This window comes from Neophocaena asiaeorientalis, unplaced genomic scaffold (assembly GCF_003031525.2).
Source record: "Neophocaena asiaeorientalis asiaeorientalis breed wild unplaced genomic scaffold, Neophocaena_asiaeorientalis_V1.1 scaffold336, whole genome shotgun sequence".
Taxonomy (NCBI): Eukaryota; Metazoa; Chordata; class Mammalia; order Artiodactyla; family Phocoenidae; genus Neophocaena; species Neophocaena asiaeorientalis.
The window spans coordinates 1,743,324-1,758,344 of NW_020174788.1; the positions used below are offsets into that span (position 1 = coordinate 1,743,324).

General features: G+C 47.9%; 1 protein-coding gene across 2 annotated transcripts in view; it reads right to left on the bottom strand.

Moving 5' to 3' along the window:
- Positions 1-15,021, bottom strand: part of CYFIP2 (cytoplasmic FMR1 interacting protein 2) — a 130,573-nt gene that overhangs the window by 86,163 nt on the left and 29,389 nt on the right. The window contains exons 1-8 of one of the 2 annotated variants that reach the window (XM_024760135.1): positions 14,875-14,952; positions 13,360-13,456; positions 11,935-12,063; positions 9,306-9,410; positions 7,075-7,166; positions 5,139-5,256; positions 2,597-2,716; positions 1,944-2,069 (exon numbers count right to left, since the gene is read on the bottom strand). In XM_024760135.1, the coding sequence (XP_024615903.1) occupies positions 1,944-2,069; positions 2,597-2,716; positions 5,139-5,256; positions 7,075-7,166; positions 9,306-9,410; positions 11,935-12,063; positions 13,360-13,434 (765 nt within the window). In that variant the 5' untranslated portion in view covers positions 13,435-13,456; positions 14,875-14,952. Of the gene's footprint in view, positions 1-1,943; positions 2,070-2,596; positions 2,717-5,138; positions 5,257-7,074; positions 7,167-9,305; positions 9,411-11,934; positions 12,064-13,359; positions 13,457-14,874; positions 14,953-15,021 lie in introns of those variants that run through there. The other variant, XM_024760134.1, reaches the window with a different exon arrangement.

Here is a 15,021-nt window from a genome sequence, read left to right on the forward strand (position 1 = left end):
CGAAAAAAAAAAAAAAAAAAAAAAGCGGGGGGGAATGCAGTACTGATTTGTGCTACAATGGAGGGACCTTGAAAACATGAAGTAAAAGAAGCCAGACACAAAAACCACATATGATAAGACACTACTTATAGGAAACAGCCAAAATAGGGAACTCCACAGAAACAGGAGACTGCTTAGGGCTACACGGATAGGGAATAGGGGGTGAATGTACTGGTTTCTTTTTGAGGTGATGAAAATGTTCTCAATTTGACTGCAGCTGCCCAGCACTGGCAATATACTAAAAATTAATGAATTTACTTTTTAAACTTGCAGTACTCCTCATCCGACTTCTGGCTGTGCAGCCTGGAGCCCATCACCACCTGGGGAACATCAGCTGTCACCCTCACTGTCGACGCACATGGCACTTTTCTACCTTATTTCACTGATTCCCCCAAGAACACTGCAAGGGAGGTGCTATTATTACAGCCCTTGACAGATAAACTGAGGCTCAGACAAGTGCCTTCCTAAAGGCTACATGCCTTGTAATTGACTGAGGGTTCAAATTCAGGTGGTGTGACGCCAGGGGCCCACTCACAACGACCCTGGTTGACTGCAGCACAGCAGCTTTCAGACTTTTGGGTCTGCGATTTACAGTAGGAATTGTATACTATCTACTAACTCAGGAACACATACCTGCCTGAAATGACCCCACTGAGCCTCAGTTCTTTAAAGCACAGCCTGGAGATCAGCTAAAGAGCAACTCTAACCCCTAATGTGTATGACGCTTTATAGCCTTCACTGCTCATCTACATCATTATCGCTGGTAATTACTCTTTGATTTTCAACAATAATGCTGGGATGGAAGTGGGCAGAGATAATCAGCTCCATCTTATAGACAAAGAGGCCGAGGCTCAGAGAGATGAAGGGTCCGGGGGCAGCATCCAAGTCTCTGACTTCTAGGCTTCAGAGAGTCATGAAAGAGGAAGCTGTCACTCACAACCCAGCAAGAATGAGCTCCGTCACCCTCACAGACGTATCTTTTTGTAATCAGACAAACAAAAAAACCAAATCAGAAGGTTATAAAGCAGGAAGTAGAATCCTCCCTTTAGAAATTACTACTGTTAATGGTTTGGTATATATAAACATATACACTTATGTCCTTCCATTTTGAGCAAATGTGCTAAAGTATATTAATTTTGGTAGAAATGGCATCATTTTACATGCCGCCCTTTAACCTGTTTCTTTTTTAACTTAACAATATACTTTGTATGTCTTTTCATGTCAGTACATCCATTTTAGTGGCTGCATAGTATTCAATGATATAGCTGTACCTTTATTTATTTTACTTGGTCCATATTGAAGGACATTTCTGTTGTTTCACATATTTTGGCATTATAAACAATACGGCAATAAATGTCTCGGCACAGTTGGTTTATTTCCCTGAGATATATATGTGCCAAACGGTATGCTCGTTAAAAATGTGAATACAGATGATCAGCTTGCCCTCAGAGAAAGCCTGTAAAATGTGGACTGGCCACTCAAAGTATCTGAGAAGGTCTACATCCCACTTCAACCAGCAACAGACATCACCAATCTACTAGATCTTTACTATCCTGACTGGTCAGCATTCTATCTCATCTTAGTTTCGATCTGAAGTTCTCCAACCACTCCTCAGTCTGGGGATTTGTCATATCTCTTTTGGCCACGTGTTTGGTCCCTGCTGTTGGGTCTAATGGAGTGCCTCTTTCTTTGGGATTCTAAGAACAGAATACGTTTCTCCATGCTTCTGAAAGAACAACTTGGGACAGAGATGAATTCAGGTGGGAGGAGGGGGCAGGGAAGTGCATGCACAGGAGGCCCATGGCTGCCGCCCGGCCCAGCACCCCCCCAGGAAGCCCTACGGCTGCTGACACGGAGCAGCCTCGGGGGTGGGGGACGAGGAGACGCAGGGAGTCAGCACCCACCTCGACGAAGGCAAACTTCTCCTCACTGGTGTAGTTGTAGCGGGTGGCTCGCTCATACTCCTCGGCCGTGCCCGGGCAGTCCTTGTTGCAGAACTTGTCCGTGGGGTGAACGAGCTTCCAGGAGTACTGGGGAGAGAGGAGAGACCCACACGTCCAACAGCAGGTGAATGAATCAACCAAATGGGATGAGTCCACACAACGGACTATCACTCAGTCATAAAAGGCAATGCAGTACTGATCTGTGCTACAATGGAGGGACCTTGAACATGTGAAGTAAAAGAAGCCAGACACAAAAACCACATACGATACGATTCTACTTATAGGAAACAACCAAAATAGGGAACTCCACAGAGACAGAAGGAGACTGCTTAGGGCTGCAGGGATAGGGAATAGCGGGTGATTGTACCGGGTCCTTCTTGAGGTGATGAAAATGTTCTAAATTTGACTGCGGCTGCCCAGCACTGGCAATATACTAAAAATTAACAAATTTGCATTTTAAATGGGTGAATGGTGTGGTGTGTGAATTATATCTTGATAAAGCTGTTTAAAAAATAGAGTGCCAGAGAGAGGCAGGGGCAGATAGATCCCAAGTGAACAGAGTTCAGGATGGAGGGGGCCGGGAAGGGACAGACCCTCTGCCCCGGGACACCTACCACCTCCATGACGTGGGCGCTCCACTTGGACAAGAGCTGCAGGCCCCGCAGGGCCAGGTCAAAGAGTTCGCGGTACTCCTCGTCCGACTTCTGGCTGTCCAGCCCGGAGCCCGTCACCACCTGGGGAACATCAGCTGTCACCCTCACTGTCGACGCACCTGGCACTTTTCTACCTTATTTCACTGACTCCCCCAAGAACACTGCAAGGGAGGTGCTATTATTATACCCCTTGACAGATAAACTGAGGCTCAGACAAATGCCTTGCTAAAGGCCACATGCCTTGTAATTGACTGAGGGTTCAAATTCAGGTGGTGTGACGCCAGGGGCCCACTCACAACGACCCTGGTTGACTGCACCACAGCACCTTTCAGACTTTTGGGTCTGCGATTTACAGTAGGAAGTGCATACTGTATACTAACTCAGGAACACGTACCTACTTAGAGGTATTCAATATAGGCATGAACAGTTTTCACGAAGCAACTTTATGCTCAATACTTGAGATTTCCTCTGATTTTTTATTCCATTTCACAACAAACTGCTAATTAGAAAGCAACTAAGTTGATTTCACAACTCAATTAGAAATGACTCACGGGCTGAGAAGCACTGGTGAAGATAAACATCTGTTTGAACATGTAATATTCCACCGTGAAATACTGTATGTATGTATACTGTGTATATGCATACATATATGTGTATATATGTGTATGTGTATATATCTACATATAGAGCCAGTCCTCATTATTTGTGGATTCTGTATCTGTGAATTTCCCTATTCACTAAAATTTATCTGTAACCTCAAGATCAGTCCTTGCAGTGCTTTCATGGTCAGTTTCAGACGTGTGCAGAGTGGGAAAAAATTTGAGTCATGTTCCCAGCTGAGGCTGAACAAGGCAACTCTCTGCTCTCTTGTTTCGGCTCCTACTGTACACAAGTGTCCCGTTCCTGGTCTATTTAGTGCCCCATTTTCCTCATTCTTATACTTTTTAATGGTGATTTCATTATTTTAAATGGCCCCCAAGCATAGTGCTGATGCTCTGTCTATGCCCCTATGAGAAAGGAGGCTGTGATGGGCATTATGGAGAAAATATGTATTTTAGATAAGCTTTGCTCAGGCATGAATTATAGTGTTGTTGGCTGTGATTTAACGCTAACAAATCAACAATATATATTACATAAGGCGTCTTTAAGCAGAAGCGCATGTAAAATAAGGTTATATATTAAAAACCAGCTGATGGAAACACTGTGATCGGAAGCTCACAGGAACCTACCCCTGTATTTTCTCAAAGAGTGATGGTTCAGTACTTGCTGATTTAGTGTTGACGGCCACTTTATAGAATATAACTGCTGTGAATACTGAGAGTGGTCTGTACATACACATGTATAAGCTGTATAATTCTAAAAATAGCTTTAAGCCAGACTCATTCTTAGATCATACCAAAACTGGACAAGGAATGAAGGGATCCCCAGCACTTAAATTATTCCCATAGCTTATGTTCAGTTCATTGTCACATACAGTTAAGAAAGTCAAAGGTTTGGGCTTGACCCTGGTCCATGTCCACCAGAAGCCCTCTTGAGAATGTGGGCCACTCATCTAATGACCACACCACCTGCATTTATCTGGCTGTTCTCATTTCAAATATGATGCCCTTGGATCAAAGACGTTTCCCTAGTTTGGGTTTTGGAAAGCGTAACTATGGCCATCGGCCACATGGTGGAGCCAGTGGGCATATGCGTGGTAGTGCAGTCTTCCAGGAGCTCCAGGTACTAAGGGAGTTCAAATCTGGAGACCTATATTTATTAAACCAACATATATATTCATTAGAAGGGTTTATACAGAAAGAGATCCAGAAGGATATATATATCCAAATGTTAATCATAGTTGGTTCTGGGTGGAAGGCTTTTACATGATTGATTTTCCCTCCTTCTGCCTATCTGTATTTTTCCTGAGGTTTGTGTACCGATCATGCTTCCCTACAAGAAAAAAAAAAAAAAAAAAGGAAGAAAAGAAAAATGCAGTGCCACTAAAAATGTAATTAGTGGGACCACAGGAGATTTTTATGACCTTATTTTGCTGCTAACTGTATTTTCTGGCCTATTACAATGATTATTTATAATTGTAATTTAAAAATATTTAGATGGTGTTATCACCATGATTGTTCAGAACTTTGTTTCTCTTGCCATCCAGGATGGAGGTGGTTTAGATCATGCACAGACTAACAATTACTGGGCTGTTACTAGCTGCTAGGCACAATGCATTTTCCATGCAGCATACTGTTTAATCCTCTCAATGAACCTTTCCAGATACTATTAGCTCCATTTTGCAGATGAGGGAACTGAGGCTCAGGGATGTTGAATAACTTGTGAAGGTCAGCAGCAGAACCAGAATCACACCCAGTTCCATCTGGCTCTAAAATCCATGCCACAAGTGTGTATTCCCTTACTCCTCCACTCTCCATGATCTCACCTCTTTTCCGGCCGGTCCTCACCCCTCCCCACCCTGGGCCCACACGGGCCTCCATCCCAGCAGCCAGAGCGAGCTCACCTCACTGTTGCTGTAGCGAGCGAGTTCGGAGATAAAGCGGATGTGGTCATCCCGGATCTGAACCATCTGCTCACAGATATTGTACTGGGGGCTGATGCTGCTCTGGGTGCACGTCCACCTGGGCAGAAAATCAGGGGGGTCAGAGTGGGTCCTGGCCTTAGGCACCTGGGTGGGGCAGGCTCCTTCCATTCACTAGTTGCTCCTGGTGCTTGGCCAACGTGGCCGGCTCCCCTGGGTGGACCAAGAGGTGTCCCAGCTACCAGCAAGAGTGCCTGCTAAATCCCGCTGTGGGGACTGCAGGCTGAACGGAACAGCCTTTTATCCTCCTGCTTGGGGCTGGCCTCCTCTAAGACCCAATCGCAGGCTTTTCCAGATAACGGGTGTCCACAGTACTTACCAGTCACGTGAACGGGGAGGGACCTGCAGCCTCTCTAGGGCTGCAAAGGACTGGAATCCAAGCAAAGAAAAAGCAAGGTGGGCGACCTCCCAAACCTATCTACTGACCCCGGCAGCACTACGTCCTGTGGTTGAAGCTGTCGTTGGAGGGGGCCTATGGGCGGGACTGGGGAAAACTAAAGGGATTGTGCCTCTTTTTCAACAGCGAGCTGGCAACACGGAAGCTCTCTATGGAGAGGAAAACCACAGCCATTCTGAAAGTCTCTCTTTCTCATCTTCTCCCCCTTCCTCTCTTCTTTCTCCTCAACTCTTTCCTCAACTTTTTTGAAAGAGACCTTTGGGAGAACATCCTAAATTGGGGAGGAAATGAATGAATAAGAATCTTCACTCTCCTTCCCCAAGAGAAAAAAAGACAACCCCGTTCACTGTCCTCCGCCATCCGGTGCCGGGTGACCCAGTGGACAGATTAGCGTGGACACCAAACAAAGCAGATATGCGCTGTAGAGAGAATTTACTATTTCAAAAGGAGCTCTGAAAGGGCGCTCCAGAGAATACTCAGAATGGTGGCAGACTTCCTCATGCCTGTACTTTGGCATGACTTTCCTTTTGAGGTCTTTGTGTAGGGATGGGGACACCATCACTTGAACCTCTGACCACCATCCTGGTCACATCACCACTCCCATCCAACCTCAGGTGGCCGAGAATTCACGCAGGGAAAAGTGAAGAAATGAGTTCAGCATTCGGGACTCCATGCTTTTCCTGAAAGACCTCCTCATACACCAGCAGCCACTGGGTTATGAAAAGACTTAAACCAGCTTTCCCTGGCAAGACTCACCTGCTGTGGCTCAAAGCTGGTGGAGTTCAAGGACACTCCATTTACATACTTTTAAGGCCCTAATACCCTCACCCCTGACTAAAGGATGGTCGGCCCCACTCTGTATGGAAATGCAGGCAGAAACCTCCTGAACAAGGCCAGAGATCAAAGGGGTGGCCAAGACTGTAGCCGAATGTCCCCCAATTTCCATGAGGCGCTGACACCCCAGATCTTAGCTCAGATCACCTAGAGTAGTGGTTTATAAAACAACATAAGGAGAGGTCGTCAACCCGCTTCACAGTTGGAACCGTTGGAACAATACCCTCCACGGCATACTTACTGCATGGACACAAAACCTGAAGAGAGAACCAGTGTGATGAAGAACAAGGCCATCTCGCTCTGCCTGACCACTGAGGGCCGGTCACTCCTCCCCCTTCGCAGGCGAAGGAGGACTCCTGCCGTTCCCCTGCAGGCGGTGTGGGCCACCACGGGAACAGAGAAGGGGCGGGGCTGTGCTCTGAGCACTTTTGAACCCTGGCAGCAAAGGGCAGGTGCAAAAGGGCTCAGAGCACCATCCACTGCTCCCCTCTGCCAGGCGTCAGTGATTGGACAGAATCCACCTGCCCAGGGCTCTGGGGAGGGGGGAGGGGCTGAAGTGGCCCCTCGGCCCCCTGCCCGGGCTGGGCGTCCTCGGGGGAGCCGAGAGACATTACGGCAGGCACTCACTTGGACTTGTTCTCTTCATAGTGAGCACTGGTCTTAATGTATCTGGCCAGCTCTATCTGCATGTCGCCGAAAAGGGGCACCACCTGCAGCTGCTGCAAAGGAAGCAAATACAGTGCGTGAGACACGGAGGGAGGGGCCAGGTGGCTGCCTTCCGCCGGGGGAGACAGGCCTCCGTGTGTGCCTCTGGGATGACCCCCAGTTTCTGCTTCCAAAGATGCTACTATGTGACCCTGGAACCACAAAGAGCCCCAGCCAGAGTAGAGGTCCTCCCGTGCCTCCAACCATCCCTATGTTCCAGCAACTGAGCCCAGAGAGGCAAAGTGACTTGTCTAAGGTTACCCAGCAGGCAGAACAGATGAAGAATGAGGACCAGATGGTCTGCCTCCCAGGGCAGGGTCTCTTCTGCTCTAATTTTCCTTGGATTCGAGGATCCTCGCCGCTTTGAGCTCTGCGAGTGGGTGCCCAGATGCCACTGGCTGGGCATGACCTTCTTGAGAAACTCCACAACGTGAAGTGATTGAAACCTTTAACACCTAACACCAAAGGGCAGACGATTCCCATCCGAAGACCAGGAGTAATGGCGAGGAGGCTGGTATTTTCTGTCTGCTTCTTAGGCACTAGGCACTGTGCCAAGCCCTTCAAAACCAGAGGGTTTCTAGGGCAGTGAAACTATTCTGCATGATACCATAATGGTGGATATAGATCATTATACATTTGTCAAAACTTACAGAATGCACAATGCCAAGAGTTACCCCTACTGCAAACCATGGACTGGGTGATAATGACGTACCAACAATGTAGGTTCATGGACTGTAACAAATGTACCCCTCTGCTGGGGAGTTTCGACAATGGGGGAGGTTGTGTATGAGTGGAGGCAGGGAGTATATGGGAAATCCCTGTTCATTCTGCTCAATTTTGCTGTGAACCTAAAACTGCTCTAAAAAATAGTCTATTAAGCAAATCAGAAAACAGTATTTCAATCCACAGAATAACTGGGTGAGGTCAGTACAAGTATCATTCCCATTTAACAGATGGACAAACTGAAGCTTTGACAGCTGAAGTGATTGTTTCCAATCACTCCTAGAAGCTAAGGAGCTGGGATTATAACCCAGGGCTTTGACTGACCTATGTGATCCCACTTAATCCTCAAGGGAACCCTATAAAGTAGATACCCTTAGCATTGCTGTTTTTCAAGCCAGGGAACTCAGTTTCAGAGAAGTTCTGTGACTTTCCCAAAGTCACCCAGCTATGAAGTGGCAGAGCGAGACTAAAACCCAGGTCTTTGTGAGGCGAGATGGTGGTCTTCCACTCCACCCCCACCTCATTCATGCGGATTTAAGGCAGAGGCAGATTTGGCCCGTTCTCCCAAGATGAGCTCTGTTTTCACTTTGGGCAGCTCCAGAGAAAAGTGAAAGTTTCAGCTTCAAATAGAAGCCAAGCCAAGCCACAGGATGCCTTTTGGTGACTTATTTCCCTCTTAACCTCCAAGAGTCGGTGGGACCCAGGCTTGGCCACACCTTTGAGGGATTCCACTTTTAACTGAAGCCTGGTTTTCCCGTGTCTGACCTCAGAGGCTCCACTCCAGGCCTGAAATGCCTGATGTTAGAATACACCGACAACATGGAATTCACTTCCCGAGGAGAAAACCCCTTTGCGAAAACCTCATAGGCAAACCACAAGGTTTTACTGTTAAAGATTTGGGGCAGAAGATCAAATCTCTGAGGCGCTGGGATGGACTGAGTGTGGGCTGGACGCTGATGAAGTGATGAAGCATTCTGCCCAGAGGCAGGGAGAGTGAGGGGCCTCTGGTGGGCCAGGAGAGGCTGTGCGTTTGCGAATGTGAATCAAGGTAAAAGCCAGTCTTTATTCCTCCTGCTTCTGTGGGCTCTGATACATACTGAAAATTAAAGCGGGCTCTGTCTTCTGGGACGCACCTCTTTCTTTAGATGGCAAGGGATTTCAGAAAAGGGAAAAAGCAGTATGCGGAAAGAATCACAAGGCCTCCCAGCCGAATCCCAGCTGAATCCTGAGAGTCAGGCACACATGCCTTCTATAGTGTAGCTTCCTCTACCCAGGGCAGCTGGAGGCCCTATCATTCTATTCTCCTCCTCTTGGGGTCTTTAAAGCTACAGTTCAATCAACCAGCCCCACTACTTGCTGGTTCATTTCATTCCTTTCCCCAGAGAGACCACCCCTTGGCCCCCTGCCCAACCCCAGCCCCAGGTGCTGACCTTAAAGAACTTATCGATTTTGCTGAGGTTGATCCTCTTCTTGGCATCCAGTTTGTAAATGTTACTGACGTTTCCATCCATCAGGTAGAGACCAAAACCCATGACCTAGAGTGAGAAGAGGCAGAAGCCAGTCACATCCACTGGAAAAGTTTCAAACAACCAACAAAAGCAGATCTGTGTCTGTGTTCACATCCCCTGTAGTGACACATTCTGTGACAAAAACCCATGTATCTTCAAAAAAAAAAAAGGGGGGGGGACCCATAGGTCTACTTTCAACCAGAAATTTGATTTCTGTGAAGAAATGCAGAGGACTCTTTCATATATTATCATGGCGGCCACTTCTTGAGTCCTCCCCCATGGGCCAGAGTCTGTGCTTTGGGATTTAGCAGGCGTCATCCTTCATTCTCACAACAATCTTATGAGTCAAGTTCTACACAATAACCTTATTCTACGGACGAGGAACTGGAGACACAGAGAGGTTAGACAGCTTGCCAAGGTCACACAGCTAGTAAGCTGCAGAGACAGGATCTGAACCGGGATCTGACAACAACACGTAGGCACTTAGATCCTTCTTGAGAGGAAGGACTGAGTGGTGCTGTTGCTGCATCCCTGGGCCCCAGCACGTCACAGGCACTTGATGAATACTCATTAGATGGTAAATGGATGTGAAACTATTCACCCCTTTCTCCAAGCAAACTACAACAAAGATTCCCAAGGAATCTCACTGATGACTTCATTAACAAAAAGAACACATTTTTGCCTGACAATGCCCTATAAGCAGGTTGACAGGCTGATTCTTGATATTCCAGTCCATACAATACTTTCCTGAATGCTGGCTTCTTTTGCTCTTTTTGCCAAATGTACAGCAAGCCTGAGGAGGCCTGAATAGCTAGGTTGAAAGCAGCTTCCCTCAGCACACAGTTGCTATGTGACTGGGGATAAGTCACGTCTGACACCTAAGGGAGTGGACTAGAGGATGGGCGTTTGCATTTTGCAGTTCCGCAGGGTGTGCACCAGACTTTTCCATTTAAGGTAGAAGGCGCTCCCTGGTGGCATCTGAGTTCACTAACAAACTGCAGAGACAAGCAGTGCAGGAGTCCAGGTTGAGGAGGCAGAGAATTGAGAGGAAAGAAGGTTGGGAAGCTGAGACGTGGGAGGATTAAAAGCAGGCAAGAGAAAAGAAGGGCCTGAGAATCTGATGGCAGCATCTAACGATGCTTGGTGGACTGGGGTTTAGCAACCAACTTAGTGGAAGCAGCAATTCTGGGCAGAGCTATGGTAATTGCCCAGGCATAGCACTGGGGGTGAGAGAGACTGCTGAGCTCTGGGTGACTTCTCTGGATTTCTGACTGTGCAGAGCAAGCCAGAGTGAACAAGACACAAAGCCACACTGTCCTGCAAGCTTCTTCGAGATGTTATGGAAATGTTAAGAAGGGAACACCAACAGGGCTGGGATTCTTGAAATAGCAGGAGGCGACATGGAGAGGAAAAAAAAGTCAAACCAGCATCGGAATTTTGAAAGGGGAGGTTCTGGGGAAAAACGAATCAAAAGGGGTGATGCATATGAATATGGAGAAGATTATTCATTTCCGGGCTATTGTTGTCAGAGGGAAATTAGAAATAATCTAAGCAGCTAACGATAGAATAATGGCTGAAGAAATTAAAGCTCATCCATATAACATTATTTAAGGGCTGCATAATCTTCCAAATGCATTTAATGAAGTGGGATAAAAATTACACGTGCACAAAATTTATGTAAATTGCATATGTAAATTACATACATATGAAAATATATCAGCACAGAAAAAACGAGAAAGATATACATCAAAATGCTAAAAGTGTTATCTCTGGATGGAAAGATTGTAAGAGATGCAATTTTTTAATGCTTTTCTGTATAGTCCAGATTTTCTACAATAATAAAAATTACTTGGCAATTAAAAAATGAAACTTGTAAACTGATGAAACAAATGTGACCCATTTGGCAAAATACAGCACAAGTTTCAAGATTCTGCCTTCCCCTTGAGTTGGCAGTTTTTTTCTCCAGGATGTCTGGCTTAACAAGAGTATGGACACGAAGGTGTTCTACAGAGTTTCAATGCAGCTTAGCAAACAAATATCCAACCACAGGGGATCTGTTAAATAACAATGTCCCCATACAATGGAATACTTGCCAGCCATTAAAAATCACATTGTACTGGCTTCCCTGGTGGCACAGTGGTTGAGAGTTCTCCTGCCGATGCAGGGGACACAGGTTCGTGCCCCGGGATGGGAAGATCCCACATGCCGCGGAGCGGCTGGGCCCATGAGCCATGGCCGCTGAGTCTGCACGTCCGGAGCCTGTGCTCCGCAACGGGAGAGGCCACAGCAGTGAGAGGCCCGCGTACCGAAAGAAAAAAAAAAAAGAAAAGAAAAGAAAAAAAATCACATTGTAGAAAGAGCCTTAATGATGTCTGGAAAGGTGTATATGACATATTCAAGGCAAATAACAGGTTACAAAACACTATATGCAGTAAGATCTGTATCAGTGCTTAAGTAAAAAGAAAGAAATATTAAAAACAAATGATTTTAAATAAGAAGGAGGTGAGAGGGCAAGCCCAGGCCCTGAGGTGTGTGACCGAGGGAGCTGTACCTTGAGGAGCATGTGCTTCTCACTGGGGGTCAGATACATCTTGTTCTCGTAGTAATCCACACAGATGTTGACAATGTCGGCCAGCAGCTCCTCATAGCCTGGGATCACTTCCAGTTGCTGGTGGAGACACTAAACAGCAGTGCCCCCCACCCCGGTTAGCCACTGTCCTGCATCCTCACACACACACCACCCAGGATGGGCCACCGCTGGGCCCTGGGACAGTGCCCGGCCTCACTGACTGCCCCAGGTGGAGGGGAGCCTGCAGCCTCTCCTCAACGTGCCCACAGTGGTTGGTCAGAGCTCCTGCACATCCCCCATGGCAGGGACCTGCTCCCCTTGGGGCCTTGCATTGTATTTCCTGGTAGTTCTGATGGTTAGAAAGTGCATTATTGGGCTGAGCTGAAAGCATTTCAGCTAGGACCGTGGTAATCCCAGCTTAGTTTTGACAGTGTGGACTGAGCCCAAGACATCTTCTCAGATGATGGTGGGAAGACCAAGCCCAGTGGAGGAGAGCTGGGCCAGCAGGTGTCTCCGTCCTGGCAGGACACAGCAGTACAAAGACATTTCCTATACAAGAAGGCCTGAGGTCTCCACCCCAGGCCCCTTGTCTCCAAAGGGACACACTGGCCCACGGCAGGGTGTGCATGGGGCTCAGGCGTGGGGCTGGGTCCCCGGGAAAAAACCTGAAGCCTCAACACTGAGGAGCCTTCTGCAGGTAACACAGAGCAGGGAAGGCCCGGTGAAGCCCTGAGAAAGATTTTAGCCCAGAAACCCTTTGAGGATTGAAGGCCCCTCTCAAGTTTAGGCCTGGGTCCTGCTGACATTCGTGCTGGTGCCTGTTTAGGTTGAATTGAGAGATGCACAAGACAGGTTATTTTAAGTCAGGCAGAGCGTGAGAGCCACAGCTGCGTGGGAATACCCTGGCAAAGTGGCGGCAGCAACTATGACTACATCTTTTTATGTCCTTGCTGTCTATCAGGCTCTACACGTTAAGGGCTTTTTATACAGTATCTCATTTATTTCTCACCACTGTCCTATGAATGGCAAAACAACAGTCCCATTTTACAGACGAGGAAACTGAGGCTTAGACCTTGCCCGAGGCCTCACAGTGGGTCAGTGGAGGGTCTAGGATGAGAAAACAAGGCGGTCTAACTCCAGAACCCAAGCTTTCAATCTACACCGATGCAGAGGCAGAACACTGGCTAGAAGGTTTTCAGAGAACAAACTCCGGAGAGGGTGAAAGGGCCATCTGTGGTTGGGAGGGGAGACTTAAGTCTGCAGCTTAAAGCCTGAATAGGGCAAAGGGGACGGCTGATCTGAACAGAGCTCCTCTGCTCGTGCCCCACCACCACCCCCCCCGCAACCTCCAGGCCCTGGCCTGCGTCGCGGGATGCCAGGCCAGGACTAACACGGGTTTGCCATCACCTGGGTGATCCTGTTGTGATTGGCCAGGAACATGGACAGGTTCTGTGACTCCTGGATAGACTGGGGGTCCGCCATCTTCCTCAGGAACTGCGCCGCCCTGGGACAGGGTGTTGCAGAGAGGGATGCTCAAGCACAGCCGGCCTCAGCCGGGCCTCATGGGCCCCATCTCTCAGCTAACCCGGATACACTGTCCCTGAAGTTAAGGGGCTCTGAACATCACAAGTGACTCTAACATCAAAGGAGAGCGTGTTCTGGAGTCATTTCATTAGGAGCTGTCTGCATCCTTGTAATAAGGGTATCTGAAATTAGGAGGCAAGAACGCACTGAAGCTCAAAGACCAGGAAAGTTTAAGGGCAGCTAGCATCCCGTCAACCAGCTTGTGGTAGGAGAGCGAAAAGGGCATCCCTGTGCCTCACAGTGTCCTCCAGTGAAACTGCATGGTAAGTCACGGAGAAGAATCGCAGGCAGCAGGATGTTTTGTTTTCATTGCGTATTATGTTATTTGTAGGAAAACCTCAACGTTTCTAAACATTGTATGGAAAACCAAAGTCTATTTAACCTGATGGGATTACAGGTGAAGGGATGATGGGTGTGGGGAACACAGCGGGACTTAAAGGGAGAAAACCACAGCACTGGGACTTCTCCAGCCTGACCTGGAGGTGGAGGCGATGCAGCCCGTGTCACGATGGACCGTGGAACACAGACAAGACACCTGTCTTGCTCATGACCCTAGCCGGTCCACAGAGCACGTCGGCTGTGACCATGATGGAAGTAGCTGGCCACATCTGGGGAGAATCTGTGGGGAAGACACTGTACCATGAGCTAGCTGTCTATGGAATCTTTGTGAAATTGCCATTTCTGAATGGGGCTCTGTCTTCTGGGTACTCCCAGGTTTCAATTCACTCAGGAGGATAAAATGGTGAGGATCTGTATGTTGTCTGTTTTCTCCAGTTACCATGGAGCCCTGGGAGAATGTAGCTCCGGAGGGGGGCCCTCTTCAGCAGTGACACAGAAAATCCTTCCCAAGAGATGTGTACAGACACCTTGGAGCATATCTGAGCCTCAACCAACACAAAGTATATTGGGCTGCTTTCGCCTGCCCTCCCCCACTTTCGGATGGCTGTATCCAAATTTCTGGAGAGGACTGACCCCTCCGCCCCCCTCAGTCCTTCTTTCTTGTGAGCTGACACTGACCTCCAACTGACCCCAAGGACGAGCACCCCCTCCCATCAGCACCACCCCAACACACACATACATAGTATAGCGTCTGATGGAGGGATCAGCACATGACCCAAGCTGGAGCAATGACAAATCTCCTTGGGACTTCTGCAAAAGTATTTGCAAGGAGGAGCATTCTTTCCGTCCTTAGGAGCTGGGGTCGCTACATTGGCTGGCAGGACGCTTATAGCTGCTGGAGGCCACACAGGGTATGAGCCTGCCTGAGAATGAAGCTGACACTGAGGAAAGCTGAGCTGAGAGGTAGAGGGAACCAGACCAACAATATCACCTGAGTACCTGGATCAAGCTGACCAGGACTTTTCTGTTCTGGGAGCCAACGCAGTTTCTTCTTTTACATAAGCAGTTTGAACTGGCTTTCTGATTCTGGCAGAGAATGACTCCTGTGACCATCTGATGATTATATTAATCACAATATAATCTCAG